This window comes from Myotis davidii, unplaced genomic scaffold (assembly GCF_000327345.1).
Source record: "Myotis davidii unplaced genomic scaffold, ASM32734v1 scaffold327, whole genome shotgun sequence".
Taxonomy (NCBI): Eukaryota; Metazoa; Chordata; class Mammalia; order Chiroptera; family Vespertilionidae; genus Myotis; species Myotis davidii.
Window position 1 is genome coordinate 4,304,455 of NW_006298628.1, and position 27,583 is coordinate 4,332,037.

General features: G+C 41.1%; 2 protein-coding genes across 5 annotated transcripts in view; one reads left to right on the forward strand and one right to left on the reverse strand.

Moving 5' to 3' along the window:
- The window catches only part of LOC102768683 (upstream-binding protein 1), an 11,126-nt gene extending 7,022 nt beyond the window's left edge, over positions 1-4,104 (forward strand). The window contains 5 exon segments of the mRNA XM_015570887.1: positions 273-363; positions 790-872; positions 1,583-1,728; positions 1,858-2,705; positions 3,950-4,104. Coding sequence (XP_015426373.1) covers positions 273-363; positions 790-872; positions 1,583-1,728; positions 1,858-1,953 — 416 coding nt within the window. The 3' untranslated portion in view covers positions 1,954-2,705; positions 3,950-4,104.
- A 5,714-nt stretch (positions 4,105-9,818) lies between these two features.
- FBXL20 (F-box and leucine-rich repeat protein 20) overlaps positions 9,819-27,583 on the reverse strand; it is a 63,992-nt gene continuing 46,227 nt past the window's right edge. For 3 of the 4 annotated variants that reach the window (XM_006774295.2, XM_006774296.2, XM_015570886.1), the window contains exons 7-15: positions 26,733-26,828; positions 24,717-24,843; positions 23,529-23,603; positions 20,573-20,703; positions 16,350-16,410; positions 15,966-16,010; positions 14,613-14,669; positions 12,977-13,189; positions 9,824-11,579 (exon numbers count right to left, since the gene is read on the reverse strand). In XM_006774295.2, the coding sequence (XP_006774358.1) occupies positions 11,472-11,579; positions 12,977-13,189; positions 14,613-14,669; positions 15,966-16,010; positions 16,350-16,410; positions 20,573-20,703; positions 23,529-23,603; positions 24,717-24,843; positions 26,733-26,828 (913 nt within the window). In that variant the 3' untranslated portion in view covers positions 9,824-11,471. Of the gene's footprint in view, positions 11,580-12,976; positions 13,190-14,612; positions 14,670-15,965; positions 16,011-16,349; positions 16,411-20,572; positions 20,704-23,528; positions 23,604-24,716; positions 24,844-26,732; positions 26,829-27,583 lie in introns of all 4 variants that reach the window. The other variant, XR_001515664.1, reaches the window with a different exon arrangement.

Genomic DNA, 27,583 nt, shown 5'->3' on the forward strand with positions numbered 1-27,583 from the left:
TATTTAGGACTAAGAGTTGCCAGGCACCATGCTTGCTAGGTTTTTTCCTCTCATATTATCCTATATAATTTACACACTCGCTCTTGAGAACAGGGCTCAGAGAGGTTCAATACGTTGCGGAAGGACACACAGCTGGCAAGTGACAGAGCCGGGGTGTGGCTCTAAGTCTACCCGGATATACTAGGGCTATTTGTAGGCTCATGTTGGACTGTGTCCCTTGCCAGCCTCGATCCCAGGCCTCTTCCCCAATCTGGCTCTGTCTGCCTCTGCAGGCACCGATCTGCTGAAGCTTACCCGGCAGGACCTGATCCAGATCTGCGGGGCTGCCGACGGGATCCGCCTTTTCAATACTCTTAGAGCCAGGTGCTGGGCACTGCCAACAGGGTCCCCTGCCCTCTGTAGTGGCACCTACCAATTCAGCTAGCAGAACGTTCAAGTCAAGAGGCACCTTGAAGGCCACTTACTGCCCGCCCTCATTTTATACAAAGGAAGAAACTTTGGCCCAAAAAGGACACTGATCTTCCTGAGGTTACAGACTGGCAGGGCTGGGCTAAAAAGCCAGGCTCCCGTGACCTCTCCTGTGACCATCCCATCTGCATCACGCAGTTTCTGGGGAGTTAGATTTTCCTATCTCCTCCCCCAGAATCTAGCGTTCATTACAAGCTTAAGAAATGCGTGGCGATTTCTCTCCCTGGAGACCTGGGAGGGGCGGGGTCTCTCAGGGATGGGGGCTCCAAGCGGGAGTTGATGGTCCAGATATGAAGGGCTGAGACTGTTTTCCTGGCCCAGGCCCATCCGTCACCGGCTGACTTTGTATGTGGCTCAGGAGGCCTCTAGGCAAGAGAACGAGGTTCCTAAGAACCCGGAACCAGGTGAGGTTCTGGCCTCTCCGGAAGAAACGGTGTGGCCGCATGAACCCTCTTCTTGCCTGGGGAAGGGGTGGTGCCCCACCATTCCTGGGACCCGCATGCCCTCCTTGCATTCCCCTGCCTTCCATGACCAGACTAGTCCTCTCCTTCCAGGATGTCTCCCTGGGTTTATTCCTCCACGCTCTCTCCCTAACCCCTTCTGATATTGTCATTCTATTAGCATGTGGGATTAGAACATTATAATCTTGCCGAAACTGGTTTGGCTCAGTGGATGGAGCGTCGGCCTGCGGACTGAAAGGTCCCAGGTTCGATTCCGGTCAGGGGCATGTACCTGGGTTGCGGGCACATCCCCAGTAGGAGATGTGCAGGAGGTAGCTGATTGATGTTTCTAACTCTCTATCTCTCTCCCTTCCTCTCTGTAAAAAATAAATAAAATATATTTAAAAACACACACAAAAAAAACCCATTATAATCTTGTTACTGTTCTTGGGTTTCGGTCCTTCATATGTAGATGTCCCATCTCCTCTTTCAACTGGGGCCTCCCCTCAGTTGAGGAATAGGAGGTGAAGACTAAGTGGGTTTATGAGCCTTTTTCTTTCTTTCCTCTGTCCCCTCACACCCACCATGAGGCTGTCACCATGCCCTCTCCTCCTGGTATCTGGGATTCCCTCTAGACCTCTCTCCCCACTGACCCCCTGCTGCCCACATCCCAGGTTTTTATCAAGAGATTTCTCTGGACGAACTCAGCGCCATTGAACTGATGGGAAAACTGGCAGAGCTCTTGAACCTCCCAGCCAATCAGATCCACCGCCTCTTCCACCAGGGCCCTGGGGGTATCCTCATTCTCCTTAGCGACCAGGTGAGGGGCGGTGGTTCCCTATAAGGCTCCACCAAGGCCTTGTCACTCCTTTCCCTCTCCCTACTTACCTGGCTTATTCCGCTGGGCTCTAAGAACGGAATTGTCTTAGTGACCCCTTCTCCCTTGCAGGTGGTTCAGAACCTTAAGGATGAAGCGTACTTTGTGGCCGTGGTGAGAAAAGGTAGGAGTTTTAGAAGGAGACACCAGTTTTGTGTCAGAGACTGAGATCATATAGCAAAAAGACAGCTATTTATTGCTCAGGAAAAACGTGACTGAATAAATGCATTCTCATAAGTGTATTACCATGGAAGGTAAGCCCCCCCACCCCCCCTTTCCCAACCCCCACAAACTGCAACAACCAAGCGGAAGGGCAGGTGCTTGCTGACCAGTCAGCGGGTAGTCCTGGTCCTCTGGATGCCTGCCCGGCCCCTCCTGTGATGCCACAGTGCACAGGGCGGCTTCCTGAGAAGGTGGATGGGAGGCGAGGGGAAGACACTGGGGTGCGCAGGTGCGCTGCAGGCCGCTCACTGTTGGGAGCGCATCCTGGTGGTGGTTGGGGGCAGCCTCACCCCAGTGGTGCCCTTTTTACTGCTTTCAGTGCAGAATCCAGATGGCTACTACCTGGTGCTGACCTAAGCTCAGGGACGCCCTGCTGCAAGAGGAAACTGATGCCAGCCTGGTTCTCCAGAAAATCCTCGATGCTTCCCCAGGCTCCAGGTGAAGAGCCGGACCGTCCTGTACCTCTCCCCTGGGGAGGCAGCAAGCAGCCCCAGGCTCACATTTCTTACTGCTCGGCAGCAAGTTATTAGAACCTGGGACACAGCTTCCCAAGATGAGCTAAACTGGCCAAGCCTTGTGAGGCAAGAAACCTGGCAATATGGATGAGCTTTTGCCCCAAGCAGTGCTGCTGAACAATGAGTGAATTTGTGTTTAAAATTCTACTCACCTCTTCCTTTTTTGCAAATTAATTTAAACAGGTCTTGTTCTATTTTCTTGATGATATGGTACTCTCGAGAATTGTCTTCTGCCTAAACTATAGACTAGGGCAAGGGATAGAGTCTGCGATAGGAATAAATAAATCTGGCTGGATTTTTTTAAATTTCAATTAGTTAGGGCAACAACTATTCGCTAAAGCCTCCGAAAGACCATTCAACTATCAAATCGCTGTACTTATTCAAACTGCAGTTTTAGAGACTTGGGAAATTCTGTTACTCTTCTTAAACACTGAGGCCATGGGGTCTTATTTTTAAAATGCAGTTGAACTTATTAATCTTTGAATTTTTAGGTCTTCCCCTATATTAAGGTCATAAATATAAACAAACATTTTCAAAGTTTAAATTTTAATTTTGCATTTCACTTTTAGGTCAATCCACCGGAAACTGATTTTTGTGTGTATATTTTTCCATGCAGAAAACCGATTTTATATTAAGTGCTTTTTAAATGTGATGTTATTCTGATTTTTTTTTTCATCTTTTTTAAAAAATAGATTTTACTGACTTTTTACAGAGAGGAAGGGAGAGGGGTAGAGAGTTAGAAACATCCATGAGAGAGAAACATCGATCAGCTGCCTCCTGCACACCCCCTACTGGGGATGTGCCTGCAACCAAGGTACATGCCCTTGACCAGAATCGAACCTGGGACCTTTCAGTCTGTAGGCTGTTGCTCTAGCCACTGCCAAACCGGTTAGGGCTGCTTCATTTTTTCATTCCTTTCCCTCAAAATGTTATCACACACACAAAAAAAAAAATACTGAAGAGAGAAAACCTATATGCATGGATTGGAAAACAGGCCCAGGCACCCTCTGCTTAATCCCTGTTTAATGATTCACTGGCCATCTTCGGGGAGTTTTAAAGCAGGCAGCCTCTGGCTAGGGAGGGCAGGCAGGGAGAAGGCTCTGAACACTGGCTGGAATGGGGGTCCTGGCCGGTGGTTAGAGCTTCGGCTCACACACTGAAGGGTCACGCCATCAATTCCAGTCAAGGGCATGTACCTTGGTTCCAGGCTGGATCCCCAGCCCGTCAGGGCGTGTGCGAGAGGGAACCAATCGATGGGCCTCTCTCACATTGATGTTTCTCCCTCTGTCTCCCTCCCTTCCACTCCTTAAAAATCAATGGAAAAAATATCCTTGGGTATTAAAAAAAAAAAAATATATATATATCCTTGGGGAAGGGGAAGTCTGTTTATCCTTGAAGACGTAAAAAGTATCTCCCTCAACATACAGGACTGATCCAACATGGACAACTGCTTGTACCCCTGTAACCCCGGCGGCCTCACCCAAATTACCAACCCAGACCAGACCTTTACCACGTGCAGAATGAGTGGATTTCAAGAGAGGTCTATGAATTCACAGGTTCCCTGAGGGCATTTCATGGCAGGATAGACAGCCTGAGATATAAATTTTGATTGCAGATTTGGCTCCCCTGCTCATCTCCACCAAAAGGATAGGGACCCCATTTCATTAACCTTTGTGTATCTCTCAACTGGAGCCTCCAGCACAGACCAGACACTGAAATATTTGCTGAAATGAAGGGAATAAAGCAGGTAGCATGTGAATGCTTACAATGTGCCATTATTACCTCTTTTAACCTTTACAGCTCTAAAGCAAGATGAGATAGCAGGTCATTCAGGTCATTTGGGTGGAGGTCAGGCAATGACTTGGGAGCTTGTGTTTAACCATCTTCACTCCTTCCTAGGCGAGGTAAGGTCAATGGACTGCACAGATAAGGAACTCAGGATGAATTGTTACATCAAATTAGAACAAGAATTTTAGAAATCCTGATTTATATTATGTCTTGTTTTTCTTAGACAAGTAGAGTTGTGTATTAAAAAAAGGCTACTAAAAAGTTATTAACTAAAGGTTATTAGTTAAATTCTATTAAAAAATATAAGGGTGCCAAAAAGAAGCCCCTTCACTGAGCCTCGGGAGCCTGTGCAGCTCTAGGGTTCAAGAAAGTAGAGAATCACAGCTCCAAGTCAGGCTATTTCCGCAGCAAAATGAAAAGTCTTCACAGCTTATTTCCTTTAATTACATCATAAAACAAAATTAGAACATACAGGAAACAAGAATAGTTACATAACAATTTACTTTATATATTTATATATAAAAAACATTTCTTTTTAGTCCAACGATTTTAAAGCAGAAGGAATCCTCTACTGCCACCTTGGCTTTTATTTATTTTAAATAACCCTCCCTCCCCCGCAATCTCAAGCGCCAAAAGTAGTAGTGGAAACAGTCACTTGGACAGCGAATGGAACCTGGCGTCGGGTCACCATGTGGGGAGCTGTCGATGCCAGGGACTGGCAAAGCGCTGGGCGGGCCTAGTGGAGAAGCAGTAAGCAGCAGCTCCCACACACTGAAGCACTCCAGGGCAGGCCAGAGGCTGGGGGAGGCTTAGGCAGGCCAGATAATGATGTTTGGTACCAGACCCTGCCAGTCAATCTCCTCTGCATTTTACCCCCTCAAGGGCTGGGAACAGGAGGGAGCCACTGGGTACAGGGATGAAAGAGCCTGGTTTGAAGATAAAAGTTTCTCCCACAGCACCATTTACCCATCCATCTCTGTCCCCAGGCAGAGTCTGACGGGCAGGGGTAGTCCTCACAGTTCTCTGAGCTCTGCACAGGTCGCATTTCTCAGGTCTGTGCTCTCAGGGTCACTGGAAGGTGGGCAAAGGTGAGGAGAGCAGTTGGGATATGCCCAAGGCAGGTTACTTGGAAATGATTCCTGGGAGGAAAAAGGAGGCGGCCAGAGTGGGAGGCATTTGAAAGTTGAGTCATAAAACAGGAATGGAGAAAGGCAAAATTAAGAAGTAACCCTCAGTGCTGGCAGCTACAGAGCCTCAGGGGCCAGCTCCAAGAGAGGCACCCCATCCCACAGAGGTTGTAGAGGTTAGTGTATAACTTGGGGGTAGGGTGAGGATGGGAGTAAGAGAAGAAATCTCAGGCTCACCTCTCCTGCACTTGTTAGAAATTAACAGTCATCAGAGAAAAACAGATAAATTATTCTTAAGGGAAGAAGAAAACTGTTGTAAACCCAGGAAAATAGCAGCAAAGGTTTCACTTATTACAGATCTATCACATAGCACTAGGAAAGAAAATCATTCAAGTCTTTAGGGGGGAAAAGGTAAAATAATCAAACCATGCCGATTAGAGACTCCTTTTCAAGTTAGGATTTTCTAAGACTTTAGGTTCTCATTCACTAGTGCCATAAAAAAACAAAAACAGAATAATGACTTCTGGTGCTTGGGAAGAGTTAGGCTAAGATAAGAACCACATACACGTGTGTGAACAGCAGTGTGGTACGGATCTGAATAAAAAAACAGTAGTAAGAGACAATGACAAGCGAAATTTAGTGGGGCAAACTTCTTCTTCCACTTTAATATAAAAGACATCACTTCAAAGATTCCCTGGGGTTCCTGGAGTATGGCAGGAGAGAAAAGGTATGTGTCTGGACACCTCTTCCCTCCCACTTCTTCCTGGGTGGGGATTCGCATTGCCTACCTGCTCTTGCCCTGGCGAACACCGTGCCCAGAGCAGCTGGGAAGCCCTGGGGTTTCTTTCAGTGGTGCCAATCCCCATGGGATGGCTCTGGTTAGGTGTGTGTGGGAAGCAGAAGGAAAAAGGGCCTGGAGTCATTAGATGGAGAGGAAAGTAAATCTACTCACATGTGAAGCAGTTGTTTCTACATATTCAGGACAGATGCTTGTACCTGAAGCAAAGTACCCCACAGTTCCAGAACTGATTTTCTCCTTTAATTTGAATCTCACCTACCATTTCCCCACCCCAATTCTTCAAAACAAGACACTGAAAAATAGAGAAAATACACAGGGTCAATTGATATAATTCTGGTCGCTCATGCTTCTTTTTCCTAAAGGGCAGTGAACTACCATGGCTGAGCAAGCACTAATCCTCAACACCTGGGAATCGAACCCTACCAGGGGCTTACTCAAAAATCACACGCAGCGGGATGGAAGAAGTGCACTATGGAATTTCTCTTAACATCTCCATGTGAGCTTGTCCAACACATGTTTCTCCACTGAAAATTGAGCGTAACTCTCTTGGGCTCCAAAGACTTAGCTGAGAGATTTTTACTAACTTTCCTAAGGACCAAAGGCGTCAGAAATGTGCAACTGATGTGCCTGAGAATAAAAATGGACAAAATAGGGAGACTTGCCTGAGGAGGGAAGTACAGAAGCCCTTCATGCAGAAAACTCACTTGCCTCAAACGGCAGCGTCTGGCAGGAAGAAAGTCCCAAGTGAAAAGGCAAGCTTAGAGAAGCATGTGTTTGCTGGAGAACCAAGATGGTAAGTCAGGGACCTGGGTATAGCAAATACAGCCCAACTTTATTACCTGGTTAATTATACACTACTGACACGGTCTTTCCGAGTCTTTTGTGTCTTTCCATCTTACAATTAAAATTTATGATGGAAATAAAGGTGAGGAGAGGCTGAGACTCCATATGTCCCCTCACCCTCCTGCTGCTTTAGGGTTCTTTGGTCCCAGATCATAATCATTGTAAGGGGACGGACAGGCTCTGCTTAAAGACCAACCACACATCCTAACCTCTTCTCAAACAAAACTTGGCTAATTCACATTGTTTTGGTCTGAGGTGGTTAAAGATCCTAGAACTGGTGGGCAGCTAGAGAAGGCAATCGTTTTATAGAATGTTCCAGAAGCTCAAAGCATACCACGGAGAGAGTGTCAGCCAGGATGCACAATAGGGATAGAAACCTAACCTTAAAGTATGCACACAAGCAGGGAAAAGGCAGACTAGACTATTTTCCTCTCTCGGTGGTGACTGTCATGAACAGTCTGTGATTTGCAGCACAATAAATATTAATCGGCCAAGGGTCTGCAACCGTGATCCCCAAGTGTTCCTCCTTTTCAAAACAACAGGGTCGCCTAAGGACATGCTGCCAATACAGGCAGGCAGGTAGCCACCCTCTTCTTCCCATAACACTGTCGCATTTCCTAATGACTTCAAACCAAGGTAGGCTCCATGGCATACTTTGTGTGGCCCCCGTGGCATTAGTGGGCTATTAAACCAGTAACAATGCATTTTACAAGGCAATTAGAACATAAGCACTTGACTGCTGTAGCATTATAGCTACACTGAACTGTTCAGTTTGGAAAACCCAAAATAAAGCATCATAAAAACATTTACCAGGTTTCTCTTTAAAATGTGTGATCTAAGGAATATATGAAATTTCTGATTTATATGTCTGCTGAATCAGCTTAACTCATGAATGTGGAAATACACACACATACACACAAAAACATTTAAGAAATACTTTTACATCCACTAGAGAGCAGAACAGGAGAAAACTTTTTACATGAAGTAGTATAATGTGCTTTCATATTCCAAATATTGGAAAAAAAAATAAAGCCAGATCCCCTTTACTGCTCATATCCAAGTTTGATTTCTAATTTAGCAAGCAAATGTCAAAGACCACCCTCAAAGACCATCTGGTGAAAAATGGCCTGAGCCACTGACAGTCACGGATTCAAGACTGCCCAGGATGGTTTGCCTCGATCATAAGGACCCAAAGTGAACGCTAGACTGGAGACATTTCAGAATCAGTAGCATCACTGGGAGTAGATGGAGGCTTTAAACAGACAGTGAGGATGGATGTAGGAGGAAATGGGAGGCGTCAATTAAAAAAAAAAAAAAAAAAAAGCTGGGCCCTGGCCAGTATGTTCAGTGGTTAGAGTGCTGACCCATGCATGGAAAGGTTGAGGGTTTGATTCCCAGTATGTACCTGGGTTGCAGGTTTGATCTCCAGACCTGTTGGGGCATGTGTGGAAGGCAACCAATCTATGTGTATCTCTCTCTCCCTACTCCCTTCCTTCCATTCTCTCTGAAAAGCAATGGAAAAAATATCCTTGGGTGAGGATCAAAAAAATAAATAAAAAGCTGATGGGGCCAATGAAGAGGATATAAAAGGTACTGTTGTAGCAAATGATGCTGGGAAATGTAAGGGGAGAAAAGGCTGCTTGGAAAAAAGATGATCTGGATGCTGAATAACTTTCGCCAGAGGACACTGCAATAATTCCTCCTGGGTATCGGCAGGTTTACGGCAATACCTTTGAGGGTACCTTCTTCCTTCTCCCAAATCTCCTCTCTTGCGCTGCACCTTTTCATTACAGAAGGCATATTGTGGAGGAGCTGTGCAGCCAGACAATAAGCTTTCCCTATGGAAGAGTTACACCTGTGAAACCTTACTGACTTTTCAAAAGTGTTCCTGATGTTGAAACAGGCAGCACTGTGTCCAGGTGACAGGACCCTGTCCACCTGACCAAAACTTACCATGTTCTGGGTTTTCAAAGTCCTGGTACATTTCATCAGCTGGCGTGGTTGCAGACTGGTATAAAAAAAATGTTTCATTCCAAGCTTGATGGGCCTGAAGTTTTCTTGAGAAAGGGACAGCCTCCTGCCTGACCACATGCTGCTGCACACTCCAGGCTTTTACCCTCACTCCACTCTGTTCTCAGCCCAGACAGGCAGGGGCTGCCTGCGCAAGTCCACATGGACCCGCACCTGGGAACACTCTTTGAGGAGAGAAACAGCATTTCCAAGACACTCATGTACTGGTGAGTAGGATCTTTTAAACAAATTATATATATATAAGCCTCACCTATTGGGCAATTCAATTCCACACTCACTAATCAATCAGGGTTTTATAGCCAATTTGTTCAGGCATTATAAAAAAAATTATAGATTAGAGCAGATGGGCCCTAAATATTTCTTTTTAGTTTTGTTTGAATGAGTGACCTGGGGATATGAATATTATGAACTACATCTGGAAGTGTGTGTGCACATGTATATATTTATAAGTGTGGGGTACAGCCAGGAGAGTGAGTCTCACTTTAAAAAGTATACTCCTTACACTGTAATTTGAAAAGGGGAAGGGAGAATTAAAAAATATAATTTTAGTTTTTAAAAGGGAATAATTAAATAGGATTTAAAATAAATGTAACATATTAAATATTGGTGGGTTGTACACATTTATGGGATCCTTTATGTGAAGGAATAAATCACACGTAATTCTTACAAAAGTCATCCTATTTAAAAAAATCACACATGGTTTTTAACCTTGGGGTTTAAACCTACTTCTAGTACTTCAGAAACTCATTTAACTCACTCTGCAGGATTTTGTGTGTGTGTGTGTGTGGGGGGGGAAGCATCTTTGAGTCATGGGCACTGAATACCCTCCCAGCCCTCAACTCTGATGACCAGGCTGGGCAGAGGCACTGAGACCCCTACTTCTTCTTCCTCTCAATGTTCTCTTTCTGCTGCCCCAGTTCCTTGACCTGGCTACTCTTGTGTTTCATTCATGGGAAGTCTGGAGAACAGGAGATATGGCTGACAGGTCCCAGTCCTTTGAGGCTCCGATATTAAATGATACCATCAACACTCTCATACAGTTGACCAGCTTTCACAGGGTCCCTGGCAGGCTGAAATAGGGGTGGGGGAGAGACACTGATTGGCTAGATGGCACAGTGCCTCTAGTAGCATTTCTGCTAAAATAAAACAACCCCAAAGACACAAATCGGAGATGTCACTGATCACACCTAGATTTCAGTGAACATACAACGTGCCTGAGTGTGGGTGGGGGGGTGTCCAGGCTCAGTTTTGGGATTTGGCATCCCACTCTTTACTAATTAATGTGTTTTGTTCACCTCATTAAATTAGCAGAGCCTGATGGAAGGAAAAATGGAGTATTGGGCATATCATGCATATTTTCACATATCACAAGATATAACAGAAACCAAAAAGCAAAGTTTACTATTATCAAAATAGTTTTAGCTTAATTTCTTCTCATAACTTTTCTTGCTTTTATAACTGTTTCCCTTCAGACTGGCAAAGATTCAGGCAGGGGCCCCTAATGGTAAAATTTAGAATTAAAAAAATATTTATTGATAATGTCTCTTTTAAAAATGTTTGGTAACCCGAACTAATCATCCAAAATGCCAACTGTAAACACAACAGCAAGAGAGTAACAATTGAGTGTGAGTAAGCAGACTATGAACAGGTGACAGACTGGGCAAGAATGCAGGAGGGAGCAACAAAGGACAACAGGTGCACAAGTGTGCTACAGACAGTGACAATTTGAGTGAATAAGTAATCACATTTGGACCACAGTAATTTCAATGTGACCATATAGGAAACCACTGGGCCAAATACTAAACAGGAGGCGGAATGGAGGAGCCTTCTTTGTGAGCATGCTCTGCATGTTGGCATGGGAACGAGGAAGCACAGAAGCTGTGTAGTCATCTCACAATGGATGGCTACCATTTATAGGATGCAAAGAAATTTTCTTTCTGGTCCCTGGATACAACGTATATTGTTTTTCTCTATGCTTTCCTTGACCCTGGAGGACTGCAGTTGCTGTTCCAATATCACCAAATAAACCCCTTAATAAAATAAAGAAACCGTAGTAGCAGTAACACTGGGTTTGCTGGAACAACCCCTTCCCCCTACCTGGCCTATGGTTTTCTTCTGGGAACGTCCAACAGGAATGGCTAAGTTTTATCAATCCACTTGATAAAGCCAGCACAGTCTTCAGACCCCCGTCACAGAGCTAGAGCGGATGGGTATGTATATGTACGTGTGGCTCTGGGAATCTGGACACTGCCTCACGTTGTAACCCTTGCCCAGAACACTGGGTCGCTTCCACTGGAGACTCCGCGGTAACTCTAGAAGTGTCATTAAATACTCAGTTCGCCACGGCTGCCACCTCCACTGTCATAGGATGATGCAGCATCTGCAGAAGCGCTGTCTGCTGCCCCCGACTGATGGGGGTGGAGTGACAGGTGCGAAGTAGGCGTGGACTTTAATATTGGGTAAATGGGTCTGAAACAAGACAGAAACATTACTAAGAGAGAGGGCTTAAACAGAAAGAGCAATGTTGCTTCTCAGAACAAACACTGAGTGGCCATGAAAGCAGGGCAGAGGCCGACCACCAGCAGCCAGATGTTGGAGGCCTGGGTTCTACTCTGTACCATCCCACATTACTCTAAATGACTAAATCAGCTCACATAACTTTGGTCCCTGCTTCCATAATAATACAAGTGGGGAAAAACTTCATACTCATTTCTTAACCTGTTCCCAAAGGGATTCCTAGTTTGATTCTCATAGTTGAAATAAACTATATTGCCATATTTGAAATAAGCTTAAGATTTTTTCCCCAAGTCACTGTGGACAGTCTTTCTTCTGATGACCTGTGGCTCTCCTCTTTAGTGTAGAAGAAATACGGCTGCAAGGATTCCCCACTGCAGCTATGCTCTCAGTCCTCTAGGGCTGAAGGGAGAGGAGGAGCTGAGGCCAAGAGAAAATCAAGATGAGGTTGGTCCTGTATGTGCTCAGGTGCCATATGGTCGACATGGAGTTTTTGGAGGTTGGCTATAAAGGACAACAAGCACAGTGCCTTTCCCACAGCAGGTGTGAAGCAGAAGTTCCAATAAATGTCTTTTGAGCGGAATAATCTAATATATAGATCCGTTCAGCCTTTTATAACCTCCTTGCTGGCAACCTGTCTTCCAGTCATTTGGCTATGCATGGGTCTCTCTACTACAGGGAAGGGGTGGGGGGAGGGGTGCAAACAGAAAAAGGGAAAAAATTACTTGATCCATTTGTTGTCTTAAAAAAAAAATCCCACCTGGCCAGTGTGGTTCAGTAGTTGAGCACGGACCCATAAACCAAAAAGGTCACTGGGGTTCAATTGCCGGTTGGGACACATGCCGGGTTGAGGGCTAGATCCCCAGTGGGGGAGTATAGGAGGCAGCCGATCAATGATGTTTCTCTCTCATCGATCTTTTCCTCTCCCTTCCCCTCTCTCTAAAAATCAATACGAGCATATTTTGAAATAAATAAAAATCCCAGCAAGAGGGGTTGATATGAAAGAAAATATAAATTAAAAATTTAAATCCTATTTAATTAAATATTTTTTGTTATTCCTTTCTTTCCTTTAGAACCAAAATGTGGCATCTGCGTCTGACTCCAGGCATGCTATTAAACTCTGGACATTGCTGGAATAACTGCTGGGAGGAGACCTACTTTTCTTCCCTCAGTGGGTATTTTCCTACTACATTTCCACCTGAAACTATCTTCCTGTACGTTTGCTTTCCATTTCTCCCATCTTTGCTAAATGTCTAAGTAAATTTAAAAATCAAAGGAATCTAAATCTAAAAAAAAGAAAAACAAAGGGTGCTGAGAACACTAGAGCTGGAGGGTGATGCAGCCATCTTTACCCTGAGTCTCTTGATTCCAGCCCGTGAGATTTGCTGGCAGTCATAGAGTTCTATCCGCTCAAGGCTGTGACAGCTCTTCAAGTGCTCCAGGGATGCGTCTGTGATTAGTGGGCAGTTGTCCAGTTCAATCACCTCCAGCTGGTCATGAGCACAGGCCCCATTCCCCAGGTGACGAATTCCATCGTCTGTGATCAGCTCACAGTGAGACAGACTCTGCAGCCAAAGAGAGCAAGGAAGGGTACTGACATATCTTATGGCATTCTTCCAGCAAGAGGCCTGTGTACCATCAGAGAGACCTTTCTAGTTTGATGTTGATGCATAAGGAACCATCACTAGATCCATGTGGTAAATGAAGAAAGCAAATTAGAGTTGCTGGGGTTCTGCTTTTGACAATCAATGATAGACATTTCTCTTTCTGATTCTAAATATACTTTGTGAATTTATGTAATGACTATGAAATAGTTCATTAACAAAATAAAATACTACCTATTTGCGCCCCCACCCCCCATACACACAAATGAACACTTTTCTTCTTTACAGGGATAAGTGGGGCTCAAGCTTTTCCTGAACAAAAATTCCTAGAATTTGGACTACATATTGATTACCTGGTACAGGGGGAGGCCAAGTTAATTAAATGAACTTGATTCTGATAGCTGTCAGATATAGTTATCTCTTCATATAAATCTCTTGACTGTATCAATTTTCCTTAGTTCCTGGTCACTTCATGTGAAACTCAGAACCCTTGACCCAATTTGGATAGCAAGGTGCCACCAAATAAACCAAAAATGAACCTAGATACAGATTGATTAACCATGCCCGGCTGGTGTGACTCAGTGGTGAAGCGTTGACCTATGAACCAGGAGGTCACAGTTCGATTCCCAATTGGGGCACATGCCTGGGTTACGGGCTCAAATCCCCAGTGTGGGGTGTGCAGGAGATAGCTGATCAGTGATTCTCTCTCATCAGTGATATTTCAATCTTTCTCTCCCTCTCTGTTCCTCTCTGAAATCAGTAACAAAAAAAAATATATTTTAAAAAAAGAATGGTTAACCAGAATACTTTCTTTCCTATAGTGTTACAAGGAACAGTAACAGAAAATTCTCCCTAGTAAAAGCCTTGATTGCTTCTGTTTTGGTCTGAAGGTGAAGCAAACTGTATTTCTGGCCATCAACTCCCAGGACCTCTGGAAATTTTAACACCATTCAGGTTGGAGTTCAAGTGGGAAGGAGAACTCATACTTTCCACATCAGTTTTCAATTTCCAAGTATTGACAAAGAAAACATTAAACATTTCTTAATTCCTCTCTTGGTCCTCTGTAAGTTGACAATTTGGAGAAATATGCTTTCCCAAAATGGTAGCCAGTAACCAAGAGGAAAGTAAAAGCTGGGCTTTTTGATTAAATCTAAATATAATAAATAGCCCTGGCTGGTGTGGCTCAGTTGGTTGAGCGTCATCCCATGCACTGAAAAGTGGCCAGTTCGATTCCTCGTCAGGGCACATGCTGTTTCCAGGTTCAGTCCCCAGACGGAGTGTGACAGGAAGCAATCAATCTACCTTTGTCTCTCCTCCCCTTCCTCTCTCTCTAAAATCAGTATTTAAATCTGGTAAACACATAAATTTCCAGAGTCACACTCACCAATACTTGAAGTCGAGGACAGTGTATAGAAAGTTGGATTAAGGTGCTATCTGTTATCTGAAAGAAACACATAAGCTTATTTTAGGTATAATTCCAAGAAAAAAAACTCATGGCCCGTACCTCACTCTTGACTATACTTGTAATCTAGACTGATATCCTGATATCAATTCTCAAATAACAAAATCTTGAGGTTGATATCCCAATGGATACCTGAATTGTTCTTTAAGAAACTAGGTTTGAACATATCTAGCATTCTCTAGTCTTCATCTTTGAGCAGACTGAAAACTTTGAGCAGGTTGAAAACTGTTTTGTTTTTTTAAATGAATGAAAATCTGTCTCCTTATAACTTCTACCCACTATACTTTGTTCTACCTCCTTAAAACCATCACAGAAAACAACAAGGAAGATACTGCTCCATGAAAAAAGATTAATGTTATCTTTTTGGGTGCCAGTTATCTTCCCAATGGTGGCACAAAGGGGCTGCTGGAATCTGGGTTACCTACTAACATTAAGGAAAAACTCCTAAAAGGAAAAACAGTCTTTTATAATTATCTTAGGACAAAAAGTAAATCAGTGCTTCTTTTCAAATTCTTCCAAATCTGAGGTATTATATTATTCTAATATATAATGTCAGAGGGGTGGGGAGCTGGAGCAGACAGGTGTGTGCACATCACTCAGAAGGACTAATATTGGAAAGGACACTAAACATGTATAAGAGATAAGCGGACAGAAACAAATTTCAGTTTAAGAAGTAATAGCTGCTAAGTAGTATCGGGTAACAAGTAATTTAGAAAAAATTGACCTCAATAGACCCAAGTATCTTCTTTATTTTGACCATTAATAAAATTCATTATTCTATCTTCTTTTTAGGAGTCTCCCATCAAAGTTTCTGCTCAATCAACTAATCTCAAAGCTCTCAAAATTGGTAAGAAAAGATATTGCTATTAAGGAAGTATCTGGTTGCCTGCCTTAAGGACAGGGCTCCATACAGACTCAGGTCTCTAGGGCTAAGGGGTCCAGCGTCAAGTTAAGCTAAAAAGGGCAGGGCTATATATCAGTGTCATGGGGCTTTAATTATTTACTAATATCAAAACCCTGTAGGTCTAAGGAAATATCTTATGGCTTGAATGGGCTTTCTTCCTTTCCAATGGCAACCTTACTGATGACATACATTTTCACCTGAACACAGATACCATGAGTCCTCTGCTAGGTGTGCCTGGGGAGTCAGCAGTGGAGAGCCACCAGTGCTGCCAGGCACTGCGTTACACCAGGGGAGGGAAGCCAATGTTCTCGTGTGCATGTTACATAAGTTTCTATTATATTGTACTTCTGAGTAAAAATCCACAATCTTACTTGAACACACTCTTCCAGGTCCATCTTTTCAAGCTCATGGCAATTCTATAAAACACAAAACCAAACATTACAATACAAATATTTAAAATATGGGGAAACTTTAAGGCCAGAAAACGAAGTGGTGTTCAATATCAATCTGCCTGAAAGCAAAGGTCCTTCCCCTTGTTCCATACATTGGTCAAAGACAGTTATAATTTTAAATACTATAATTATACAAGCTAGTAGCTGTGGCATGAGAACGCCCTGGAACATCAGCCACAGGGAAGTTCCCCCACACCCCACACACCCTTAGTTCTGCTGCCATTTCACATCTCCATCCTTGCTCATTCTTCTGAAATAAAAATCCCAAACAAAACTTACATAGAACTTGGAGAAAATACTCACCCTGGCCAGAGTGGTAAAGCCTACATCTGTTAATTGAGAACACCTTGCCACTTCTAATATTCTGTTAAAAAAACCAAAGTGAAAGTAAAGTCCTTGGTCCCTGAAAACCACGTTTATTAAAACAGCAAGAATTTAAGAAAACAACCTCCTAGTCCCTAAGGACTACATAATATAATGACATTAATAGCTAAGCAAGTCTGTATAGAGATCTTGCTAATCCTATTCATGAAGTCATCATAAAGTGGTCCTGTAAATACAACACTGCAGACTTATGCAATCAGAAGAATGTAAGAGAAGCTTGTAGTTAATGCCAAAATGCATTTAAAAGACTTCTCCACAGACAATAGAGTGCTGAAGTGAGAAATCACTGGTTTGGGAAATGAAGCATTTTAGAGTGGAGAGTCCAGGTTTATATACAGCAAGTCTGAAAGTTGGAATGTCACCATACTGCTCAATCATACAGGTTTTTCAATACTCATTCTCTAAAGAATGAGCAAATTGAGATATATGTAAGAAGAAAAGCAACGAACAAGCAAAATAATAATAATAATAATAATAATAATAATAAAATAAATCATCTGAAAAGGCTTTTGATGGCACACTGCTTGCACCCAGAGGACAGCCTGCTTCTAGAAAACAAGGGAAATGGACAGGGTACTCTATTAATCTGTTGCTAAAGAAAATGACTCTCTTTTCCTATTTTACATGTAGGCCCACTCAGATTTAGATAGATTTTTAAAATGTTATAAAAGGACTGGTTAATTATAGGCCTATCCCAAACATGAAATTCCATACTTATGAAAAAATAACCTTATGTTTCCTGGCTCCTCCCACATGTTCCCAGGGAGGCCCAGTGGAGAGGGGAGCTGAGCTGGCAGCCACTGACCTATTCAGGAACTGCTACACAACAACCTAAATACCAACCACAGGACTGAGGAGTCAAACATAGCTTTTCTGTGAAAAGTTTGGTGGCATCTGCACTATGGCACCTTAGAATATTTATGCTTGCTTACAAATTACTTACAGAAGTATAAGAAATCATATCAACTGACAATCTCTAGAGGGGGTGGAGGCAGGGTGGAGGGAATCAATGGGGGGGAAAAGGGGGCAATATGTAATACTTTCAACAATAAAGATAAATTAGCTTGGCCAGTGTGGCTATGTGACTGAGCGTCGACCTATAAAGCAGGAGGTCAAGGTTCGCTTCCAGGTCAGGGCATATGCCCAGTTGCGACTCGATCTCCAATAGGAGATGTACAGGAGGCAGCCGATCAATGATTCCCTCTCATCTTCCTTTCTGAAATCAATAAAAATATAAAAAAACAAAAATAAAAAAGATAAAAAAAGAGAAGTGAATGCTGTGTCTAATGGAAAAACATTTACTGATTGAAGTATCACATCTGAGAGTCTTTCTGTTCTAACAATAAGATAAAACACGAAAGAGGAGGAAGGTGAACGCCCCTCTCTTTAAAACAAAAAGGGACCAGGTAAGCCCCAGCTGATCTGGCTCAGTGGATAGAGCATCAGCCTGTGGACTGAAGGGTCCCAGGTTCAATTCCGGTCAAAGGCACATGCCCGGGTTGTGGGCTCGAACCCCAGTGAGGGGCGTGCAGGAGGCAGCTGATCAATGATTCTCTCTCATCATTGATGTTTCTATCTCGCTCTCCCTCTCTCTCCCTCTCTAAAATCAATAAAAAAAATATTTTTTTTAAAAAAGGGAATTCTATATAATAAAACCCTTATATACAAATCAATCAAATGGCGGAATGACAGGTCGCTATGATGTGCACTGATCACCAGGGGGCACGCAGGAGCTGCCCCGGGTGCAGTGCACTCCCATAGGGGGAGCACCACTCAGCCAGAAGCCAGGCTCAAGGCTGGCGAGTGCAGTGGCAGTGGCGGAAGCCTCTCCCACCTCATGGCAGTCCTAAGGAGCAGCAAATGTAGTAAGGAGCAGTGAGCAGGGTGGTGGTAAGGAGCAAGGGGTCACAAACTGCAAGAGGGATCCCGGGCCTAAGCTGGCAGTCGGACATCCCTCGAGGAGTCCTGGACTACGAGAGGGCACAGGCTGGGCTGAGGGATCCCCCTCCTTTCTCCCCAGTGCATGAATTTCATGCACCAGGCCTCTAGGGGGGTAATATTTTTAGACAGGAGTTTGGCTACCTACTTAGTTCCTGAATAGAATTCTACTCTAGGCTTCTGATATTACTTATTTTGACAAACAAGTCTATGATCTATTAAGGAATTTTGATACTGTAGCCAGATTTTCTTTCACTAATTACAGTCAGGCCCATGGCCAGATGATTACAAAAAAGTTTAATAAATGATTATTCTACGTCAAACAAGTGGTTTCTGGAGCCAGACTGCCTGGGTTTGAATCCTTGCTCCTGCACTTACTCTAGCTGTGAGACCTTGAACAGGTTACTTGACCTCTCTGGGCTTCAGTTTTCTTCATCTATAATATGGAGATAATAACAGGGCTTATATGGTGTTTGATGATTAAGTAAATTAATATTTGTGAATCACTTACAACAATGGCTAATATGTCTAATATATAAATACAATAATATTTAGCCAATCCTCTATTTAGACAGAGAGGTGGAGCAATGAAGAGATAAGGCTTGCTCTAAATTACCATTAATAAGCATAAAGGAGGTTCTCCTATAGGACTGTTTTTTCTTTTTAAATACTTTCTGCTATGTACCTAGCATCATTATTACAACATAAATGACCACAGGACAGGCCATCAAAAACTTTCTTCAGAAAGGAATTACAGATACTCCTTGTCTTGTGATGGCGTTATGTCCAGACAAACCCCTCAAAAGTAGAAAATACTGTTAAGTCAAAAGTGCATTTAATACCCCTAACCTCCCAAACATCGTAATTTTAGCCAAGCCTACATTACATGTGCTCAGAACACTTACATTAGCCTCTAGTTGGGCAAAATCATCTAACACAAGCTTGTTTTATAATAAAATGTTGACTATCTCATGTAATTTATTTATTATGTGTATCACCTTCCACCATCATAAAGTCAAAAAATCATAAGTTGGCCCTGGCTGGTTTGGCTCAGTGGATAGAGCATCGGCCTGCGGACTGAAGGGTCCTGGGTTCGATTCTGGTCAAGGGCATGTACCTTGGTTGTGGGCACATCCCTGGTGGCGGGTGTGCAGGAGGCAGCTGATCAATGTTTCTCTCTCATTGATGTTTCTAACTGTCTATACCTCTCCCTTCCTCTCTGTAAAAAATCAATAAAAATATATTAAAAAAAAAAGAATCATAAGTTGAACCATTGTAAGTAGGGGACCATCTTACATATGAAAGCATTAGTAAGAGAAAATATCTCTTTATTTATTTTCTCAAGTAATAAAACGAAGTGATTTTTTTTCTAGTATGGCTAGCAAGAAGTAAAAAAATGGAGACTATTATCCGCTGGTTCAGGCCAATTACATGTAAATCCAATAAAGTATAAAGCAAGACAGAGGGCATCTAAAAGGGTAGTGGCCTTGTAGTGTCTACCTTAAAAATTTCAAGGTTCCAAGTGAAGGAGACCTCTGTTCTCTTCCCAATATTTTTAAGCTAAACAAGAAATGCTGCCCTGGCTGGGGAGCTCAATTGGTTAAGGTGCCATCCCGCTATGCCAAGGTTTCAGGTTTGATCCCCAGTCAGGGCACATACAAGAATGAACCAATGGCCCTGTCTGGGTGGCTCACTTGGTTGGAGCGCCGTCCCGTATACCAAAAGTTTGCAGGATGGATTCCTGGTCAGGGTAGACACCTAGATTGCGGGTTTCATCCCCAGTTTTGTGTGTATAGGACAGCCGTGGGCAAACTACGGCCTGCTTGAAATGAATAAAACTAAAAAATAAAAAGACCGTACCCTTTTATGTAATGATGTTTACTTTGAATTTATATTAGTTCACACAAGCACTCCATCCATGCTTTTGTTCCGGCCCTCCGGTCCAGTTTAAGAACCCGTTCTGGCTCTCGAGTCAAAAAGTTTGCCCACCCCTGGTATAGGAGGTAACCAATCGATGTTTCTTTCTCACATCGATGTTTCTCTCTCTCTTCCTCTCTAAAATCAATAAACATATCCTTGGATGAGGATAAAAAAATAAAAATGAAAAAGAATCAATCAATAAATGCATAAATAAGTGGAACACAAATCTGTGGGTTTTTTTTTTCTAAAACCCAATGCATTTTAAAAAAGAAAAGAAATTTTACCTAAGCCGTGGGCAGTTCTGACCCAGAGCATTCAGGATGGCATCCGTGATGTTGGAGCAGCCGGAGGCACAGAGGGACTGTAACTTATGGCACCCTCTACATATAGTAATGAGACCTTCATCTGTGATTTGCTAAAAAAAAAAAAAAAAAAAAGAGCAAAAAATCCCCATAGATATTAGTAACTTTGCAGAAAAGGAAAAAATGTCACCTGTGAAAAGAAGTACCAAAAAGAAATAAAGGATTTAATATTAATCAGGTAGACCTAAAGGAAAAGGAACACAATTTGTTTTTTTCCTTCCAGTTTCTTTTGATTTAGTTTGCAAGAGAATCTGTGCTCATTTCGGGGGGCAAGAGGCTATAAAGGGATTCTTTTAATCTAATCAGTTGGGAACAGCATGGGGAGTGTCATGGTGTACATTCAATTAAATGGTTTTAAAACCTAGAAAACCAATAAAAATGGCAGTATTTTAATAGTTTAAACATACTAACAAGTTCAAAATTGATAGTAAATTACTAAAAACTTATTTTAAAAAAGAAAACCACCCGTGGATGACAACTGCAGTCTCATATCAACCACAGATTCATTTATTTCTGTATTTTTGTTTTCTAATAAAGAATATTCTAATTTATGGAAACAGTTGTGTCTAGCTCAAATATAATTTTGTAGGTTTCAAATTATTTTAAAATTAAAAAGAACAAAGATGTGTCCGGCCAGTGTTGCTCAGTGGTTGAGAGTTGACCTCTGACCCAGGAGGTTGTGGGTTGATTCCCGTCAGGTACATGCCGGGGTCGTAGGCTCAGTCCCTGGTAAGGGGAGTATAGGAGGCAGCCAATGGATGACTCTCTCTCATCATTGATGTTTCTGTCCCTCTCTGCCTCTCCCTCTCTCTCTCTGAAATCAACAAAAATATATTAAGAAGAAAAAAAAGAACAGAGATGTTACATGGAAGCATGGAACAGAGTTTGGAATCTCCAAGGGAATGTGGGGGAGGGTAGGTGGGTGGGAGGTAATCACCCAAGGACCTTGTATATGCACGGCCCATGGACACAGATAATGAGGACACAGGCAATGAGGGCCTGGGGCAGGGGGCGGAGGCGGGCTGGAGAAAAGGGGACATATGTAATACTTAACAAAAAAGAATTATTTAAAAAAAAATCATGCCCAGCCAGAGTGGTTCTTAGTTCATAGGTCCATGCTCAACCACTGAGCCATGCTGGCCAAGCCTTTTTAATATATTTTTTAATTGAATTTATTGAGGTGACATTAGTTTATAAATCATTTTTAATGTCTTAAAGTCTTTAAGAAATTACAGAGGAAGAAGAGGAGAAAAGTAAGTCATATTACCATTACTTTGAATTTTAGAAAGTAAAATTTACTAACATTCTGTTTTTAAATTAGTCAAGAAAAAGAGAATGGATCAAGAATGTACTTTTGTCACTTCAATTTGGGCAGGAAAATGAAGTCTCATGAATATTAAGCATCACATGGAAGGAATGATGAAGGAGTAACTCATGTCCTAATATCTGGCGGAAGGGAAACAGTAAAATAAATACATGATAGAACTGGTTCTTTATGCTTCTCAACTGTGTTTTTTGCCTGCTGGAAGGGTAAAGGAAATGAAACTACAATGGTAAATGGTAGGTATGGTATATGTGTATGTACAAATGTGTATGCAACACACACATATATATACAAATATATACAGAATGTGTGCGTGTATATGCATATAAAAATCTGAAGATGCTCAAGAACAGTTTTTTCCTATCATTTTAAGATGATGGTTTCATGTTTACCATGGTTATATAAGCTCTTTCTCTCAGGTCTGTTTCATGAATAAAATTAGGCAAATCTGGTAACGAGCAGCTATGGCAATCGAATTAAAAGGAAGGGGTGGTCAGAATGGAAAAGAATGTCATTTCTTTAACTCAGTCCCCAGAAACCTCCTAAGCAGAAGCACCACCCCTAAGGGCTGAAGGGCAAGTTGCTGAAATTGTACAAAATGTGGCAGTTTTAAACTAAAATATCATCTTTAAACTAAGCAGCCACTATGCTCTCAAGTTTTAGGTGATTAAACAAGGGGAGAGTATAATAATCAAAAGGCCTAGTAAAAACAAGGAAAACCCTCATCAACTTTTTTCATTGCTACGAGAGGCTCTCATTCCAAAGCAACACACATATGTACTTTCCAAGGCAAGAGAGAAAAGCTAAAGATGCATTGCCAATGTTCCAGGATACTGAAGTTTCAAGCAAATTCTTCAAATAAAATTGAGGATTTTGGGATAGAAACAAAAAAGTTGATAGTCTAAAGAAACATATGTGAACTGCAAATACTATTCGAGTATAATTTAAAGGGCACATTTTGCTTGCCATCTGTTTAGATCAGTGGTTCCCAATAGTTCTGACTTACTGATAGATCTTAATCAATGGGACTGCGATGAACTTCTCAAAAATATTTTAAATACTGAAGCTTGTGTATGATTTAATTCTATATAGTAGAGTAGTCTTATATAGAAAAGAAAAGGAGGAAGTTATAGGTTAGCCTATTTAGAATTTGGAATTCTGAATAGACTACCCATTTATCCATGTCAAAGCCCCTGGGAGAGCCCAGCCAATGTAGCTCAGTGGTAGAGTGTTGACCCATGAACCGAGAGGTTACTGGAACACTTTCCCAGTCAGGGCACATGCCCAGGCTGAAAGTTCGATCCCCAATAGGGGGCAATCAATCAATATATTGCATCGATATTTCTATGTCTCTCTCTAAAATCAATAAAAACATATTAAAAATATGTATTTTTAAAAAGGCCTGGACTATCGTTAAGCAAGTAAAGAATCATCTGACTACTGTGTCCCCTGGGTTAAAGTGGAAAAACTACTGGCCTTGATGACTGAAACTATTACAGTAATAACACAGAAGTCAATTAGTAATACAGAAGAGCTGTAGGAAGGACTGCTTACCAAGCAGGTCTGCAAGTTCAAAGTCACCAGCTCAGGACAGTGTGCACCTATGTACTTGAGAGCTTCATCTTCTAGCTAGAAAGATTAAAAAGAGAGAAAAAATAATTCAAAGGATAAAAAGTTTAAGGGAGTACACATTCATCAATATATTTTAAATATAGCCAACCAAGTTCCACTGTTCAAAGGAACAATGAACGATGGGCACATAAAGATGTAATTTATATAATCAGTACATTTTATTTTTTATCAGTTCTTACCATATCGAATTCTTATCATGAAATCAAGAAAAAAATAAACATTGCCTAATGTTTGTGGGTTTTTCTTCTGATAAATATGCTTTACAGCATTTTGCTGAGCATTTATGAACCTAAAAGAATTTTCATATTTCTACAGTCCTTGTATTTTTGGGAGCAGGAGCTAAGAAAGGAATCCACAGTTTATCTGCTGCTGAAAGATGAGTGCTATGAGTACAGTGCTGAGAACAGATGGCAAGTAATTGATTGTAATGATGCATTCCAATCAATATTTTTCAGGATTCCGTAAATAACCAGAAGCGCAAGCTGTTGTTTGAAGGTAGTCATACTTCCAAAGCTCTGTTTCAAACAATGGAACATCTCCCATCGTGGTGAAAAAATGAGGTCATTTTAAATGGAATTCAAGGAATGGTTTGAGTAATCATTAAAAAAATAAGGTAATGAGAATCAGTCATTTCTAAACCCACTCTTGATTATTCCCATGCCAATGCCTTCCAGTAATGACAAAATATGTTGAATTTGTAATGTGACTGGCAGGAAATAAGCATCAACACTATAAAATGTAGGTTGCTGTATACTTGGTACATTTAAGAAAAGCTTCTGGTGGTTGAAAAACTAGTGAAAATTGTCAAGATGGTCTTCCTTGCCTATTTAGTTCAAGGTCTCAGGCAGTAACAATATGCAAGTTTTCAGATTAAATTGCATGAAATCCTTCCTGCCTATGGTGCTTGCTCAGTATGATTTTTGTCTCCCCAGTCTGCCTCCCCTCAAAACAAAAATTTATCTTTGGTCAGATGTTCCTTCTTCTCTTCTCTTTTTTTTTACTCTAAGGAAAACGGTAATTTTTGGTAAATATGTCTTTGGTCAGTAACACAAAACAATTACATATTCTTTAAGTTTCTCTATCATTCACAAGCACTACATAGAGTATTACCTGTGTGCAGCCTTTTAAGAATAAGGCTTTGAGACCCCCACAGCCTCTCACTAGTGCTTGGATGCCATCCTTGGTTACTTGATCACACCAGGAAATGTTCAATTGCTCCAACAGTGGACATCCCTCACTTGGTTAAAACAAAATGAAACAAACATATGACTAAATCCAATTCCAAAGGAACCAAAGTCTCATTTTATTGGCCCTTTAGTTGGGAAATGGATAAAGCCCCATGATCTTCCAAGAATATACATATTTACTTAACACAGATTTAGAACACCGGCAATCTCATAATCGCAAAAGTGGGTTTATCGATGTCTGTGGTGTTCGTGTGGAACTCTATCACTAGGAGGGCTAGCTCAAATCCAGCTTAGCTAACAAACATCAAGCACAGTATTATTTCCAGATATATTAGATTTTAATGGAAGTTTATACTTTTCAAGTTATATTCTTTTTGTACTTATCACACATTTATAAGTTCCCTAGATAGAAAACAAAAATTAAGTGACTTGTTCAAGTTGAGCAAGTAGTTAATAAAGTTTAGAGTCAAACTCAGATTCTCCATCAAATAATTCTATTACTTATCAAAGTACTAATGAGGACATTTAAACTTTTACTTTAAAAATTACAGTGGATCTATAAATATTCCTTATCTGGGAAGTATCTAGAGTACTATTTCCATAGGCTGAATTTAAAATATATTGCATTTGATCTCTGGCTTCTATAAAATACTAGCTTTATCTTGGAACTTTGATTTCATATATGATCTATGGAAGAATCCCAAGCTCTATGACATTTTTTAGAAAATATTGATTTAACTGTTTTATAAAATAAAGCCAGGGGATCTTGGTTCAAGCCCATTCTTCAACATTAAGAGTGTGACTTCAAGCCAGTCACTTCAGGAAGCCTGCCTGAATCTCTTTTAACCAAGATTAGACACAGGCACGTCTATGTTCTCCCCAAACTGCTGACCGTACTTCTCTCACAGCACTGTACTGATTCTATTACCACACTGTCACATGATGACATGTTTAGTGTTTTTTTTTTCTCCCACTAGACTCTGAGAAACTTAAGGGCAGCAACAATATCTTATTCAGTTACTTGCCACGTTTGAATCACATTACCTGGTATTCAAAAAAGTTTTAGATTTTCTGTCTGTAAAGTAGACACTATCCATATCTACCTCACAAGGTTTTCAAATAAATGAGATCAATTATGTTAATATTTTGTTAACTCTAAATGTTATTATTTTATGCTATTATTCTACACAGCAAACAGCCTTAGATACATATGTGCTTAATATATTCATAAGGAAGGTCTAGGAGCCACATTTTTAGATTACTTATACTCTACTTAACTAAATCTTTTAGTAGATTAATTCTTATTATTCATAAATGTAACCAATATATAGGACCATAAAAGGCTGATAAAAAATAAAGTTACAAAGAGAATGGACATCTCACCTTCCTTTTAAGATACATTTTCTGTAATGTATTTTTTAAAAAATACAATACCATTAAAACAATGATAACTTATTAAGTGCTTAAGCAATTTATATACATTAAGTTAAAACACATGAAACTGTCATTTTTATAAGACAAAAGCTGCTGGAATATTGACAACTTTATATGGTTTGGCTTAATGTTATCAAATAATGATAATACAGTTTAATCCTAGTAACAAACCTGAAATGACAAGGAAAAACTCACAAGGACTACATTTGTTCAAGGTACCTAATGACCTAACTCCAGAGCACTGCTTTAATCACTAAGTGACATTCTGTGTCATTTTTGGGGAAGAAGGGAGGAAGCCTCCATAAAAACTAATCATTCATGTATAAATAAGCCCTACTTACCTCTAGTCATTTCACCTGTCCTATAATTTGGGCAAGTGGTAAAAGATCTATTCTGAACTGTTGTACATATCCATAAAACACAGTTTCCTTCAATTTCAAGTTTATTATTTTTTTAAATAAGTTTTTGTTCTGATTGTTGGACAATCTTATCTTAAGAAATTTACCTCAGAGCTTTTAGAGACATGTTTGTTATTGATGTACAGGAAGCCAAGTCAAGGTGCCTGAGTTTGGAACAGAACTTGCTAAGGCTAGTACATGTACTGAAAATGGAAAAAGGAGAAAATAATAAATAAACAAATAATAACACATTCCTACTATATCATACACGATTTTCATTAAATACATGTATATACTTAAGAACTGTAAAATTTCCATACCCCCAATAAAAGCAGCTATCAATCCTGGAACCTTTCACGTTTGAGGAAGAAAACCAGTGGCCTTTATAAAGGATAAAAAAGGCTGTGATGTGTATGAGAATTTGCATGAGGGGAAGATGGTGCTTTATTCACATTCGGAAATATTAATAGCTACTAAAAGCAAACTGCATATGTGCTGATAAATGCACTTTGCAAATTCAGGAACATCAGAAAACTACTACCTGCTAGCAAGAGGGGAGACATGAAGACTGAAAGCTCTGTCTCTGCTCTTTCACTGAAATCTCTGCTCAAGATAACCTCTTGCACAGCAGTAATGTAATAACTGAATTTTTGCAAGAAATACAGAGGATGGACCAGTGCTGGGCTGAAACAAGTTATGTAACATTACTTCCTACTTTATGAATTTCTTAGAGGCTCTTTTTACAGTGGTCAAGGCCTCAGTTTAATTTTTTTAATTTATGAAAAATTTCAAATATACACAAGAATGAATATCAGAGAAAGCACATGTACCATCATTATGCTTCTACATTTATCAATATTCTATTTCTATTTCACCCATTTCTCTCCTTTTTTCGTTCCAGTATTTTAAAGCAAATCCCAGACATATTTCACCTGTAAATATTTCAGAACATATTTTT